Here is a 16,353-nt window from a genome sequence, read left to right as displayed (position 1 = left end):
TCTGATTTATTTATGCCCAATTTTTTACTTTAACTTGATTAGAGTATGCGTACAATGTATAATTCAAAAGGTTAACAAATTGGACAATAGTATTTTTTTACTTGGTGATTTTCAAAGGTAGTTGAAGGCAAGAAATGTGAAGATTTTTTTAAACAAGTACTGACATTTTGGAAAAGCAAATCAAAAAGTTCATCACAGAGTGATTACCCAAATCTGGAAAGAGAAAAACAGAAACCAAAGCAAGCTGTATTTATGCGGAAAAGAAGAGCTGCTTGCGAGAGTTACTCAAGAGACATCGGCCACTGCCAAGTGACATAGAGGAGAAGTTAATCTGTAGAAGCAGAAAAAAAGCAACAACCTGGATAAAATGAATTGATGTTCCGTCACCCTTAGAAGGAAAGATAGTAGCCAAATATGCAAGCCTCTTGAAAGTGAGGCTTAAGCCATATAAAAGAATAACAGATTACTAGACCTATAACAGAAATCATACAATATTATATGTGTTATACATTTTATTTTTAAGGAGAAAAATCACCGTAATCAACGTTTTAATTTTAAAAATAAAGATTTAAAATGCCCATTCAAAGTTGTGTTTTGCTCTACTAACCCTTTTTTAACGATGCTAACACAATCTTGTACTCGAATCCAAGCCCCCATCAATCTTGTGAAAATGGACGTACCAAATTGACCCCCACAAACTGTTGGACCCTGAACTGCAGTTTCTCAGCCATACTAGCAGTATAGTAAGACAATTAGCATTTATTAAGTTCAGTGTTGTGTCGTTTCTTTGAACGCAGCACAAGTCCATGCAGAATGTAAGTGGGTTATTTGCCTGGCAGAGGCTTGATTTTTGTCTACTCTGCATTTCTCCAGGTAAGAGTCTCCTCAAAAGTAACTTACTTTATGAAACAAGGCATCACCATTGTAATTTTTTTCGTTCATGCGTTTTGTACTTAGTGGCCACTGTAAATCAGAGTAGTCAATTATATGTTTGATAGAAGGCGCCCTTTACCCTTTTGTACACATACTGAAGCTTTGATCCTTGAATGTCCTCTGGCGCAAACACCTTTTGTACAACAACCATTTGTTCAAAGTCCTTACCAGAAGCGGTATAAGGATCCTCTTTAGTGCAAATCTTGTGGTCTTTGGTTATTTTGACCCTTTGGTGGGCCTCCACACAGGTCTTGCACAGCCATTCACCACAGTCCACACAAAAGCCTGTGGTTCCAGCATTGTCCTCACAACTTGTGCATACCTTGAAAAGACATAAGTCAGGTCATATCAATGGCTAGAAAGCAGAATTAAGAGAACCAATAATTAATTTGCAGGAATACTAAGTGGCTAAAAGAAGAATACTTTCATTTTTCGGTTAACTTTGAACTGCTTATTGTTAGTATATATAAACTTCATTAAACAAAATTCTGAGAGATGTCGTATTGTTGTCAGGTTGAAAAGGGTTTGAACAACTGGTCAAGTTATCAATAGAGTAGTTAACAGGACCACTGATTATTTTGCATGTAGCAACCACTTAACAACACTTTGTCCAATGACATTACATGTTTTAAGTGTGTGAAAATTGCCTCTGTACTTTCTCAGCTTCCATCTTGATCTCCATTTATATACTTGTATTTTAGTTGTAATTTAAGTAAAACACTGACTTAAAACATAGGTAAATATTTTAAATGAATGTTTGATCGGTTTTATGGAATTATCAAAATTCAAATCTACATAACATACTTTGCTTCCTGTATGTGACCCTGAGGGTAGATTGATCCTCAGGGCAAGACGGATCTTAAAATCTTAATCTCAGAGGATCAGAAATCAGGATTATTCTGACGTAATACATCCAATTTCTCAAATACTTTCATATAATATCGTTATCAGCAAAGTGGGATTCGGAATATGGATTAATTTAATCTGGATTTTGTTTTAATACCAGTCTAAGGGCTCTATATTTTGACCCAATTATTCAATGGTACCCCTCCTCTCTAAACAAACTCCACCCCCAACACAATTAAAAAGGGAATGCAGAAAGACGTAAAAACATAACCTGAAATTTTGGTTCAGCCCAAGGTGTCAACTATAACCAGAGTTTTTCACTGCTGCTATTAATTCAAAAAAAGAAATATTTAAATATCATATATATGATGTAGCATTCCTGTCGGATTAAGGATGAGCTTTTACTGGTGGATTTGTCTTTCATATCGATCAGCAAAAGGCCAATAACATATGCGAGTCCCTCGGTTTGACTGTGAATCTAGGCGCTTGATTGTTTAGTAGCCTTGCGGCACCGGTATGTACTGGGTTTCACCATTAGAGTTGAAACAATCAAACACATGTAAATAATTACTTTGCTTACATTCTAAATTTAAGACTAGGGATGCACCGGAATAACAATTTGGGGCCAAAACAAAAAACTTGAACAATTGGTTTAATTTTAACAGCGTAGTTTTTAAAAAAATATTAATAACCTCCAACTATGAAAAGGTGTGATATCTACCATGACATTTTCAATTATTTTATACTCTCAGTCTGCGTTCCACCTTTAACATTATAGAGTGGACAAAGCAAAGCCAGTCTAATTTACCTTTGCATTCATTTCATCTGACGTGTTGGTCGCCTCTGAGGTATCTTTAACAAAATAGTTGTCAACAACATCACAGTCTTTGAAGTCCTGGTGGCACACTGGGCATCGTATAACTTTCACTGAGGACAGAAGAGAGAATAAAAGCGTGGAAGAGTGGTTAGCACAGTCGGCAAACAAGCGAAAGGTTCCCGGTTCGAGATAGGTGGAAACATGTTGGCCTGGAGAGGGATAGGTGCCACCAGGCCACAGGAAAGTGTGCCCCTACAACCCTAGAGGGTTGGGGGATCCAATCAGCCAACCAATTAAGGGATCCAATCAGCCAACCAATTCAAGTTGACAGACAAAATGCAAGACCGTTTCATGGCGTTAACTTGCGGTCATAGAATTTAAGACTTTTTCAAGTGTTTCAGACTTTGGGGGAACCCTGGGGACCCAATATCCCACTCTAATGACAAAGTTGTGACCCAAATCAAGAAAGATATTCCATTTCTCAACTATCAAATGAAACGATCGTGCAGTTTAATGCAGATAGTACTATATTCATCTTTTCCCCCAAAACAAAATTACCAGTAAAACACAAACCACTTCAAGTAATAATATTCCTGTTAATGCTCAATTAACTGTATTTTGAATTAAATCTAAAATGTTTATCTTCAAGATAATAAAATCCCTATCTCCCTTTCCCAGTTCTACCTTGAGCTTGGCCATGCTCAACAGGTGTAAACTAATTTCAGCTGTATTTCGTGAAATGGCGGGTTTAAACTTCTGCATCTGCAGAATATTATCATCACCTACCATTAAATAATGTAAATTACTCAGTTTTTTTGGTCTTTTAAGCATCATTTTGTTATGGCAAAGTCCCGCAATCCACAAAAAAAAGGGTCTACAATCCACTGGTTACATTGCGATAAAAATAATTCTTTTTAAAGTACCTGTCAGAACCAGAACAGACGGTAGACCCAAAAGTGTAACGTTTCATATGGCTGGCCCCGAGACGGGAGATCGGAGCGTGGTCAGAGATCGGAACAAGTCAAATAATCGAAGACGATCGGGAGGCCAGGGACAGGGGATCGATACAGGATACAAAACAGGTTGGGAACAGAACGTGAGCCAGAGTAAAAAAAAAATGCTTGCCTTGCAAGTGCGGAGGTACGCTGACAGGCTGACCAGGAGTGAATGAGAGCACTGAGTTTAAATAGGAGGGGAACCAATCAGGAAACGAGCAGCAGCTGGAGCCAAACGAGCGGGCAAAGGTGAGGACAATGGGCAAATCATTACAATACCAGCCATTTTATATGGAGGGTATGTAATTTTATCTAGTGATTAACTGTATTTGTACACCTTTTTCACGGCCAAATTACAGCACTTTTGAAGGACTTTCAAAATATTTTTTTCAATTCCTCCAGTACCATTAAAAGAATAAATCTAGTGTGAATTACGCATTTTTTAGATCCACTAATATACCTGCATTTACAACTAGTGAGGCAAATACGTACTTAGTAAATCACCAATTGGGCTAGTTCACCCACTTAAAAAGATTAGTGGGCATGTAATTGTCAATATGGGTAAACCTCAAACATGAGAAACAGAATGTGGAAAAAACGGTTACATTGTTTGATTTTTAAAGAATTTATTTCCAAATTGGAGAGGAAAAAAAGTATTTCGTCATCTACACACAAACAAGATTTCTGGCTGTCAAAGAGGTCCAACTCCTTTTAAGGAGGTCAAACGAGGCTTTACTCGTTACCTGTATTAATGGCCCCTGTTTAACTCATTATTGGTCTAAAAGTCACCTGTCCAAGACTTGTCAGTCACCCTCCAAACTCCACTATGGCCAAGACCAAAGAGCTGTCAAAGGACACTAGAGACAAAATTGTAGACTTGAACTACGCTGGGAAGACTGAATCGTTAATAGGGAAAATGCTAGGTATAAAGAATTTGACTGTGTGAGTAATTTTAAAGAAAATGGAAGACATACAAGAGCACTGCTAATCTCTCTCAATATGGGCTCCATGCAAGATCTCACACAGTAGCAACAAAATGATAACAAGAATGGAGAGCAAATATCCCAGGACCACCCGGGAGGACCTAGGGAATGACCTACAGAGAGCTGGGAACACAGTATTAAAGGCTACTGTCTGTAACACATTGCACTACCAGGGACTCAAATCCTGCACTGCCAGACAGGTACCCCTGCTGAAGCCAGTCCATGATCAGGCCCACCAACAGTTTAAGCATTCAAGATGATCCAGAAGAAGACTGTTTTGTACCCTAAGTATTAATATTTGAGATGTATATTTTGGTATGAATCAAATCCTTTTTTCCATCCACCATAATTTGCAAATGAATCTTATACAATCAATGTTGTAATTTTCTGGGGAGGGGGGATTTCCACATCTTGTCTCTCATGGTTAAGGTTTACTCATGTTGACAATTACAGGCCTCTGTAATATTTTCAAGTGGGAGAACTTCGACAATTAGAAGTTGACTCAATTATTTTCCCCACCCTTTGTGATTTTTAATCTTGAGTGCATTTATCAAATCGTATAATTTTTAGATCTTGAGTAAATAGGAAATATTCAATACATTTCTCCCCATATGAGTGTTAGGTAAAACCACTGCAACATTTAGCTTACATTTTCAGTTGCATGAAGTTACCGCTCAAAAACACTACGTTCATTTTTTACATGGCCCATTGTTTATTACGTAATTGTTGCACTAATACACCTTTCAGAGAAAGAAAGAGAGCAAGATGGCGGCGCACATGGACGCTGCGGCTCGTTGCTCTCCGGCTAATCTTCTATTTATTACCGTTCTCTTGTCTTTTTTGCTTTCTTTTTTGGACACATGTGTGGCCAATAACACTTATAGTCGGGAGGAACTTGTTCAATTGGGTGGGAGTCTAAATTTTTCGACTTTTCGGGCACTTTTTATACCACTTTTGATATACCTGAACACCACCAAGACCAGGGAGATGGTGGTGGACTTCAGGAGAACCAGAACTCACCCGGTTCCTGTAACCATCAAAGGAGAATGTGTAGAATTTGTCCAGACCTACAAATACCTGGGTGTGCAGCTGGACAACAAACTGGACTGGACTGCCAACACAGAAGCTCTATGTAGGAAAGGGCAAAGCCGACTTTACTTCCTCAGAAGGCTGGCCTCCTTCAAAATCTGCAAAAAGCTCCTGAAAATTTTCTATGAGACAGTTGTGGCAAGCGCCCTCTTCTGTGCGACAGCGTGTTGGGGAGGCAGCGTCAAGAAGAAGGATGCCTCTCGTCTCAATAAACTGGCTAGGAAAGGGAGCTCTGTTGTGGGCAAAAAGCTGGACAGCCTAACAACAGTAGCTGAGAGACGGGCACTGGAAAAGCTGCGGTCAATCATGGACAATCCATCGCATCCACTACACAGCATTATCTCCAGACAGAAGAGCAGTTTCAGCGACAGACTGCTGTCACTGTCTTGTACTACGGACAGACTGAAGAGATCTTTTCTTCCTCATGCCATGAGGCTCTTTAACTCTACCCGGCAGAGTAAAAGCCCACAGTAAACCACACCACCTACATTGCATATTACCGAATCTTATTGCAATATGTATTCTGTGTAGCACTATTTAGTTATTCTATATAACACGCTACAGTGGGCATTTGCACGTCACACTGGGTATTTGTATATTGTATTATTTTTGCTTTATTATTGTATTGTTCTCAGCTCAGGGATGCTGCTGGAAATGTGAATTTCCCTTCAGGGATGAATAAAGTATCTATCCCGAACAAGCTACAAAGAGACCCGGGATCTCCGTGGTCGGCAACCCCACTTACGAAGCGACGAGGACGGCGTGGGGACAGAAAGCAGAAGCGGGGTTGTCGTGCGGGGAAGTGTGTGAAGTGTGCGAAGCCAAAGGAGCCACATTGGCGAAACGACAGAGAAGGACACGAAGATGTGCCTAATTCTACAATTATTTCTTCATCGATCTTGCCGGTCAACCGACGCCTGAAAATCAACACCCCCGAACGGCGACATCTTGTGACGATCTCTATAAAGACTTCAGCTAAGTTAAACGATTCAGCAATATTAGATCGCTTGCTCCTAAAGCTTTACTTGTAGATAATATTATTAGTGATTACAAACTTAACTTGATTGGTCTATGTGAAACTTGGTTGAGACCAAATGAGTTTTTACCGTTAAATGAGGCTTCTCCTCAAGACTAGGTGAGCAGCCATGTGGCACGCTCTTTGAAGAAGGGCGGCGGTGTTGCGCTAATTTCTGGGGAAAAAAAAAAAAACACACTCAAATCTACTCCTCATACCTCTAATCATTAGAAGGCGTTCGAGGCTCTTATTATGCGGTCCTCTCCATTGTCAATTTATGTAGTAACTGTTTATCATGCACCAGGGCCATACTCAGCTTTCTTAGATGAATTTTCTGAACTTTTGTCTGACCTAGTAACCTCTGCAGAAAAAATAATAATTATGGGGGACTTTAACATTCATATGAACTCCCCACTCAGTTCACTTACTGATGCGTTTCGGTCTCTAATTGATACATTTGGTTTTAATGAACTTGTTGATTTGCCAACTTATAAAGATGGAAACACTAGACTTGGTTCTGACTCGAGGAGTTTCAACCTCAAACATGACGGTGTTACCGTGTACTACGGTTATTTCTGATCATTATTTAGTCACAATCGAGGTGCTAGCTAAATGTAGTACTAAAAAAGCTGAAGGACTTAGCGGACGCAATATAAGCACTGGCACAGTTTCTGAGCTCTTTGATCTTCTTTCAGGAGCAGTTGCGTCCTTTCCTTCATACAAAGGTTTTATCGACTCACTCATGAATAAGTTTAATGCTACCCTGACTAGTGTCCTGGATTCAGTAGCGCCCATACTCCTTAAATAACGACCTAAAAGACGCACGCCTTGGTTTACTGATGAAACTAGATCCCTTAAACAAGAATGCAGGAAATCTTAAAGAAAATGGCGCGCTACCAAGCTTGAGGTTTTCCATCAAACCTGGTGTGACAGCTTGTTGAAGTATAAAGCGGCCCTTGCCTCTGCAAAATCAGCCTACCTTTCGAAAGTAATTGCGTCACAAAACAACAACCCCAAAATCCTCTTCGACACTGTAGCATCGCTTACAAGGCAACAGATTATCCCAGATAGATCTGCCCATTCAGCCCACGACTTTATGGTCTTCTATAATAAGAAGATTCAATGCATACAGCAAAAAATTTCTAAAGACAATGTTAATACATCACATATTAAAGGGTTGAAATCTATAGATGCACGACAGGGTGGCTGTCCAGGGAATTTGTCCCAATTTAGTGAACTGTCACTCGATAATCTTAAACAGGTGGTGAATACGGCCAAACCAACGACTTGCCTGATCGACCCACTTCCGGGTTCGCTTATTAAAAGGTCTTTTTGAGGTCCCTGGACCTTCAGTTCTAAATATTATAAACATATCACTCTTGTCAGGTGTAGTCCCAGTGGCTTTTAAGTCCGCTGTTATTAAACCTACACTGAAACGACCCAACCTTGATCCAGAAAGCTTATGTAATTGTAGACCTGTGTCAAACCTACCGTTTCTTTCTAACGTACTTAAAAAAGTAGTGGCACAGCAACTAAATGATTACATATCCGAGAACAATCTTTTTGAATCAATGCAATCAGGATTCAGGGCTAACCACTCCACTGAGACAGCTCTGATTAAGATAACGATCTACTGGCAATGGACTCTGGACCTTAGTTCTGCTTTTGACACAGTGGACCATAATATCTTACTAGAACGGTTGGAAAAATGGATTGGTCTCACAGGAACTGTCCTCTTATGGTTCAGATCCTACCTCTCAGATAGGACGCACTGTGTTAAATATGGCGAAATGACATCTGAGCCCTTCAGTGTTACCTGTGATGTTCCGCAGGGTTCAGTGCTTGGCCCCCTTCTTTTCAGCATTTACATGCTTCCATTGGGTGAGATTATTCGCAAGTATAATATCAGTTTTCACTGCTACGCAGATGACACTCAACTATATCTTCCGTTGGAGGAATCTGCCACACTAAATTGGGGAAATTTGGAGGCCTGCCTCACTGAGATAAAAGAGTGGATGTCACTCAATTTATTGCGTCTTAACTTTGAAGAGACTGAAATGTTAGTTATTGGTCCATCTAAATGCCGTGACTTATTCTCAAAAACTGCTGTGAATATTGACAAATGTCACATCACACAGAGTTTTAGGTGTCATATTTGACCTCGATCTTTGACCCCGATCTGTCATTTCAAACACATGTGAAGAAAATTACTAGAACCGATTTGTTCCATTTTCGCAACATTGCTAAAATTCGTCCTATGCTGTCTCAGTCGGATGTGGAGATTATAATTCACACGTTTGTAACCTCCCGTCTCGATTTGCTGTAATGCACTGCTCTCCGGTCTCCCGAAGTCCAGAATCAAGAGTCTTCAGCTGGTACAAAATGCTGCAGCAAGGCTTTTAACTGGGACAAAAAAGTCCAATCACATCACGCCGATTTTGGCTAACCTGCATTGGCTCCCTGTTCGCCTAAGATGTGATTTCAAGGTTCTCTTAGTATTATACAAAATCATACATGGACTTGCTCCCTCATATCTTTCAGATCTGATTTCCCCCCATGTTCCGGTCCAAATCCTTCGTTCTGAAAGCGCCGGTCTACTGGTGATCCCAAGAGCCAAGAAGTGTTCCGCAGGTTCGATAGCGTTCTCCATCCGGGCACCGGTGCTGTGGAATGCTCTTCCCCCGAGATCCGATCAGAAACCTCAGTGGAAATGTTTAAATCCAAGCTTAAAACACACTTCTACTCTAAATAATATGAATAACCTATACTTTTTGTGGACAATATCTCCGTATTATTTGAATTTACAACATTCTTTGCCTGGTAATCCTGAAAGGGGGATACCACATGTGCGGTCCCTTCTCAAGGTTTCTTCATTTTCCTCATGTTTTTGACAGGGATGTGATTTGACCAAAGTGAAATTATCTGAAAATTAGCGGGGGGGGGGGGGGGGGGGGTGATTGCTAGCTGGGGGGGGGGGGGGGGGGAAACCAGGTAGGACCAGGGCAGTGCCCTGGTGGGGGGAAAAGTGGGGCGAAGCCCCCCCCCGGAGCTCATGGGTTTTTTTAAGTACTTTCAATGCACTCAGATGACAAAGAAATAGACAAGACAACAGCATAAATTTTCAATGTATATTGAACTATCCCATATAAAATTACAGTTTAAGTCAACTCAAAATCAGTCACATTAAAAAACATTTCCCCAACGCCACTATCTTAATTGTAAAGAAGATGGTTCCAGTGGCAAGGGAGACCCTAGACGACCGGCATCTTTCTACAACTGCAGGCGGCTAACGGGATCCAGGTCTGTAGGAAACCGCCTCAAAGCGTGCCGCCACCAGCTTTTGGGATCACTCTTAGTCTGGACTCTAATAATATCGTGGCCATTAAGAAAATCAATGGTAGAATATCATACAAGTACTTAATTTAAAAAATATAAATACTGACAATAGTTTTGATTACTATTAGGCTTAATAATATTTTTAAATTTCCTAAATCATATTTTAAATGTAATAATTTATTTCTTTAATAGCAGCGTATCCAAGTATTTGATAAATGAAAGTACAATAAGTATAGGCCCTACAGTAAAGTGTTGGTGTAATGTACACATGAAAATCTATTATTGTAATTGTTAAATATTTATGGCCATTTTTATTACGTTATAATATTTTCGAAAAAAATGGGAAAACTGTCAAATAAATTTGAAAAGTTTACCACCTACCTCAAAATTCACGACTCTATCAGCAACTGGTACAGGTTGTTGGGGTGGATCACGTCTCTTTATTACCGCTTCCGATTGTGATGTCAATAAGGGATGGAGGCCGTAAAGTTTTGGAGTTTTCGTTTGGGCACCGAAACTTCCAGCGATGGAATAATTTGTCGTTCTTGACTGGAGTTCTTTCACGTGTTTTTTGCTCTTTGCGTGACTTTCAAGAGCTTTGAAACCTCTCCCACCATAGTCGATGGTATCATGACACCAAATGCAAAGTGCTTTCCCGGCACGATCGATCTTCCGAATAAAGTCATTGAACAAATTCGTCACAGTCTTCTTTCCAACATTCGTAGATAATTCCTTCTCCAACCAGTCCCATCGAAACTTGTTTTTTACAATCTTATCAATTTCTTTAGCTCGCGGAGCATCTTTGCGTTCGATCACGGACATCTTTCTTTAAACACCCGGCAAAAACGTGTGAGAAATGAACAATGGCACACTCCTATAACAAGCGCGTTTATTGGTCAACACGAGACTTCAACCAATCGCAAGTACGTTTCATTTCAGTTACGGAAACACTCAAATGGCATGCTGTCGAGACGAAATCGTTTTTTTTTACCAATTAAAACACCGGAAATTTTAAAATTTTATTTTTGGAGATAAAAAAAGCGGAATTCCGCGAATTAGCGGAAAAATCACATCCCTGTTTTGAGTTTTTCCTTGCCCTCATGTTGTTTCCAGATCAGGGGATGGTGTACTAATAGTCTGAAATAATATTCTGTGCAATAACCTGTGCAGCCCTTTGAGATTATTTGTGATTAAGGGCAATACAATGACGTGACTTGACTCTCATAGTTCCCCATTTGAATGTAGCATGCACTTGTCCTCTTGGGCGTGACGCTCAGGGACCATGACACTTGATAGGACAATGCCGAACACACTAATACCAGCTGCCATTAATCACGAGTGAAGAAGAAATGGAATGGCAAAGTGAAGCCACCAGAGAGAAGTGTCAGCATCATTTTTAAGCAGACCTTTTGTGAAAAATTGCAACCATTTCAAGCATTTAAAAATGTATTACGCAAATTCAAGCATTGTTTTATCCTCCAAATAAATAATTCAAGCATTTCAGTATTTCAAGTATCTGTACGAACTCCTAGTAGAAGGTATTGTTACATGGTATATATAGTGATGCTTTAGGTTTTGAAAAATGCATCACTAAGGGATAAAATCACACATAAATATATTTCTGATAAGGCAATGACAGTCTTGCATTAAGACTCACAAAAGAGTTCCAGTGCCTCTCCGACAGACAATTCGACAGGACTGCAATCGAACATCAGTGCCATACTTTTGTTGTCAAACACCAAAGCCACAAGAGACGCACAACAACAGCTAGTTTCATTCGGCACACGGCGGATAATGTTACAAAACTTACCGAGCTGCGTGATGGTTAGCCCGTGTGATGAAGGAATCTGCATGCTGAGCTGCCTGTCTGCTTGCGGGATACATTTTAGGCAAAACGAGTGCAGGCAGGGTAGAAGTTTAGGGTCGGATTCTCGACTCTGAAGACTTTGTTTACATACTGCACAGGTATCCAATAAATTCATGGGAGTCTGAACCGGTGTAGGAGGTGCGGTCGGCGGTGCCGGTGGGGCCGTGGATGGCGGGGACATCTCCGAGGCCGGCCCGCTGACAGCGGCATCGCCACCCGCTTGAGCTTCCGCAGGAGTCGGCTCGGCATTGGTTGAGCTTGAATCCATTGGGCTGGTGGCGCTGCCTCCACTAACATTGCTGATGCTAACCTCAACGCCTCCTTCGGCGGTAGCTGTAGTCGCCTTGTTAGGGCCAACACGCGGCTCCGTCTCTTCCTCTTCCTCTGTTTTGGGTTCTACGACCGCTGGCGTAGTTTCAAGTGAGGTCTCCGCTTGCACGTTTTCCGGCGCCGACGAAGGAGGCCCCGGGATTGGTGACGGTTCCCTATCATCGACGCCTTTGTTATCCGCCATCTTCTTTCCTCTTTGAACCGCTTTGGACGTCGTGCGTGACGACTGCGTGCGTCATGACGTCAGAGCGACAGCCTCGTGAGTTTTCGTTTATATCCAACGTTCCTTATCTATGTTTAGCGTTTCTGATAAATACACGTACATTTGGCGTATTCAATAATTTCTAACGCCATTTCATTGACATCATGTTCGTATTATGATGCAAACAAATGAAAATAATAGTAACAGTAAAGCTAGTGCTATACACTGTTGAGTCACTAGATGGTGCTGTTTTCTTTCTACTATAATTTTTAAGTACAGTGGTTAGTGATGTGCTCCTCGGCTCGAATCCCTGAAGCGTGTGCGGAGTATTTTAGATGAGTGGTTCATGAACCGCGAGTCGAGGTGTGTGTCTTGATGACGTAAACAGTGACGTTTATAACTTGACGGATTCAAGTCAAGTCAAGTGATGTTCAATTGTACAGCCCTTTATCACAAGAAGTCTCAAAGGGCTGCACAGACCAAAGGTTATTGCTAACCACAGACTACTATTACACCATCCCCTGATTGCAATGAATAAGCACTTGGGTTTCCTCCGGGCACTCCGGTTTCCTCCCACTTTCCACAGACATGCATTTCAGGTGGATTGGCCGGTCTAAATTGTCCCTAGGTGTGAATGAGCGAGCGAGTTGTCTGTCACTGTGTACCTTGCGACTGGCTGGCAACCAGTTCAGGTTGTCCCCTGCCCAATGATTGCTGGGATGGGCTCCAGCACCCCTGCGACCCTACTGAGGATAAGCGGTGCAGCTAATGAGATGATATATATATAGATTTTTTGTATTATGGCATGCACCAAGCATGTTAAACACGTTTTTGTCAACATGGTGGCGTAGTCAAGGAAATTAATCACCTTGAAGACTTATGTGAGTGTGTGTGTGTGCGGAGCATTTCCATGCAGAGCTTCACTGCTTTATGGGGCTTCAGTTTTGGCATCACAAACAGTGGTACTTCTTCATAGGAACTTAATTCGTTCCAGGATCGTGCTCGTAGCTAGAATTGCTCATTTAACAGCAAGCTTTCCCAAAATGAAATAATTAAGAACTAATTTGTCCGTCCACGACTTCCCAAGAGCATCAAAGTGAACCCAAAATAGCTATGAAACACATCTTCCTGATTATTAAAAACCATGAGCGTAATCAGCCCATTTTCAAAATTGTCTTTTCCTTAATAAATGACAGGATGGACTTAATTAAGATGAAAAAAAAAAAATTAAACAAAAGCGTGAATAACACTGCGTCGGATATTATCCAGTGCCTGGAAATTTATATATATATATATATATATCTATATATATATATATATACACACACATACATATACACATACATACATCTTGATATATATCAATCCATTATCTGTACCGCTTATCCTCAGTAGGGTCGCAGAGGTGCTGGAGCCCATCCCAGCTATCTTTAGAGACAGACAACTCATTCGCTCATTCACACCTAGGGACAATTTGGACATGCATGTTTTTGGAATGTGGGAGGAAACCAGAGTGCCCGGAGGAAACCCTAGCACGGGGAGAACACGCAAACTCCACACAGGAAGGTTTGATCTCATGACCAGTGCCCCTATATATTATATATATATATTAGTAATTAAACAAAAAATACAGTAATAAAATAAATGAGAAGATATTAATGAAATAAAATGCAAGTCTATTATGAGAACTTGCTTCAGAGTATAAATAAAATCGGGCCTAAAAAAAATACAGCCTGACCCAAACCAGGCCCCCTAGTGGTAAAACCCTGAGTCTGACCAATTAACTCTATATGAGGGACGAGCCCAAAGAGAACCACAATTTTTCATATTTTATTTGAGTGTTTGGTGCTGAGGTATGCGCCAAATCAGAATCCTTGGTCTCCCTCTCGCCCTATGCCATGAGACAAGAGATGTGCGTGCCTCACGCTGCATCTCTAGACGCTTTGCACCGTAATACGTTACATACTAATTGTATTAATAATATTTATAATTTTGGGGGAAAAAACACAACACTGGGTACTCAAGGACTGCCAGAAACCATCCCTCCCGGTAGGTGCTTTGGTTTTTCATTGTTGTCATTCTAGGTCCGACCACTTATAGAATTTGGAACAATTGTTTTTAATCAATTCATTAAAATGTATGTGCATTAGAGAACAACAGCTGCCAAGTAACAACCTGTGAAAATGTTAACTGTTGTTTTTGGTTTTTCGAACTACCCATTGTGTTTAACATCTTCAGTCCTTATTCAAAATTGGACTGACTACAATTAGGAATAAGAAGTTGAAAACAAAAGATATTCAACATAATACAGTCATAACTGTAAAACTAAAATTAATTCAAGCGTGCGTACAGTATAATTTCCATGCAATGCCGAATGAGGCCAGATTTTTCTTTGGGGCGGCAGTAGCTCAGGAGGTAGAGCGATAGTTTTAGGATTAAGGGATCCCAGTTCGAATCCCGGCTTGTCCGTGTTACATGCCGAAGTGTCCTTGGGTAAGACACTGAAACCCCAATACCCCCAATAAGCAGGTTAGCGCCTTACATGGCTGCACAGATCACGGCCGCTATTGGGAAATGTGAAGCACAATGTAAAGCGCTTTGGGAAGTCATTGACTTGAAAAGCGCTATATAAATGCAGATCATTTTCATTTCATTTCTTTGTGTGTCTTTGAATCTACATTCAGGTCACAATTCAATATTCTAACAATCCAAATGCACTATATGTTCCGTATACTGTACAGTTGTACCTCTTTATACGAGCACCTCTAAAAAAGAAAAAGTTTGTATGAGAGTTTTATTTGTCACTTTTGTTCCAAACTGTTTTGTCTCCCACTCTTTGTCTCCCACTCACAATGCCTTATAATTCTGCTGTCTTTATTTTAATGTAATATCAAACTCAAGCTGCTCACTCTAGAGTTTCTATTTACCTGTCATGTGACCTAAATGTAGATTCAAACAAACAGATGAAGAATCATTTGGCCTCATTCACGATTAAATGAAAAGATATGCTCGTTTTGAATTTTATTTTCAGAGTTTTACATGTATTGTTATGTTGATCGGCTTTCGTTCTTAACTTGTTGTCAGTACCTTTGATGATTATAGGCAAGGTAGTGGTAATATGCAAGGATGACTGTCAAGGGTCAGACAGACGAGGACCACAATTGCGTCACGTTAAGTAGGTTTACTTAGGGATGGGGATTTTGGAGAGAACGTTGTTGGGCGTCGCCCCAAAATGTACGCAGAGAGGAGATATGGCAAAAAGGGAACGCTCTTTATTACATTCGAGACAAGTTCATGATTTCCCGAAACGTTCAAGGAACGTTCATCGTTTGTCTTCTCACACTGGCCTTTATAATGTGCTCAAAACGATTCGTGATATCTCATGATGGTCGTCCGCCCCGGCTCACTCAGCATAACAGCTTGTTACTTCCTGAAACAACATCCTCCCATGACTTCCGCCAGATGTCTACACATGATAGACTATTGTTAGCTCCAATACTGCATGTTCAAGTTAATTCCCGGTTAAACTTCCCTGATCATTAGTTATATTCTACATTCTACAAGAGGGGAAACGGGAGAGAATGTCCGTGTGTGTGTGTGTGTGTTCTCTAGTGACGGAGTGGTGTTGGGGGTAGTAGGAGGAGATGAGTCCAGGCTCACTCACCACAGGTCTGGAAGACTGGGGCAGAAGAGAAGGTAGAAGGGTCAAACACGTCCAGGTTCAGAGTCAGAAGCACAGACAAGCAGGTTCCGGATGCAGGCTTTGCAGACGATCTGACAAAGGTAGGCTGTAAGGCAGGGCTTTAAATACAGAGCTTGATTGGCCGGGAATTCAGAACAGCTGGCGGTAAACAAGAATGGACACGTGGAACTGATCGGGTGCAGTGACAGAGCAGGGAGATGATTGGTGCTGGTTACCGGTAGAGAGAAAGCTCATGAC

At 40.9% G+C, this 16,353-nt stretch overlaps 1 protein-coding gene and 1 pseudogene across 3 annotated transcripts in view; one reads left to right on the top strand and one right to left on the bottom strand.

The window, feature by feature from the left end:
* The window catches only part of trim33 (tripartite motif containing 33), a 43,709-nt gene extending 31,265 nt beyond the window's left edge, over positions 1 to 12,444 (bottom strand). The window contains exons 1-3 of one of the 3 annotated variants that reach the window (XM_088331528.1): positions 11,825 to 12,444; positions 2,588 to 2,706; positions 1,102 to 1,255 (exon numbers count right to left, since the gene is read on the bottom strand). In XM_088331528.1, coding sequence (XP_088187654.1) covers positions 1,102 to 1,255; positions 2,588 to 2,706; positions 11,825 to 12,395 — 844 coding nt within the window. In that variant the 5' untranslated portion in view covers positions 12,396 to 12,444. The remainder of the gene's footprint in view (positions 1 to 1,101; positions 1,256 to 2,587; positions 2,707 to 11,824) is intronic. The other 2 variants (XM_088331529.1, XM_088331530.1) reach the window with 2 other exon arrangements.
* LOC148369497 (uncharacterized) lies at positions 4,418 to 8,001 on the top strand (annotated as a pseudogene).
* Positions 12,445 to 16,353: the final 3,909 nt, after the last annotated feature.

Source organism: Urocampus carinirostris, chromosome 3 (genome assembly GCF_059441175.1).
Source record: "Urocampus carinirostris isolate Australia breed hairy pipefish chromosome 3, RoL_Ucar_1.0, whole genome shotgun sequence".
Lineage (NCBI taxonomy): Eukaryota > Metazoa > Chordata > Actinopteri > Syngnathiformes > Syngnathidae > Urocampus > Urocampus carinirostris.
Note: the sequence above shows the minus strand (reverse complement) of the source record. Positions and strands in the feature narration are given on the sequence as shown.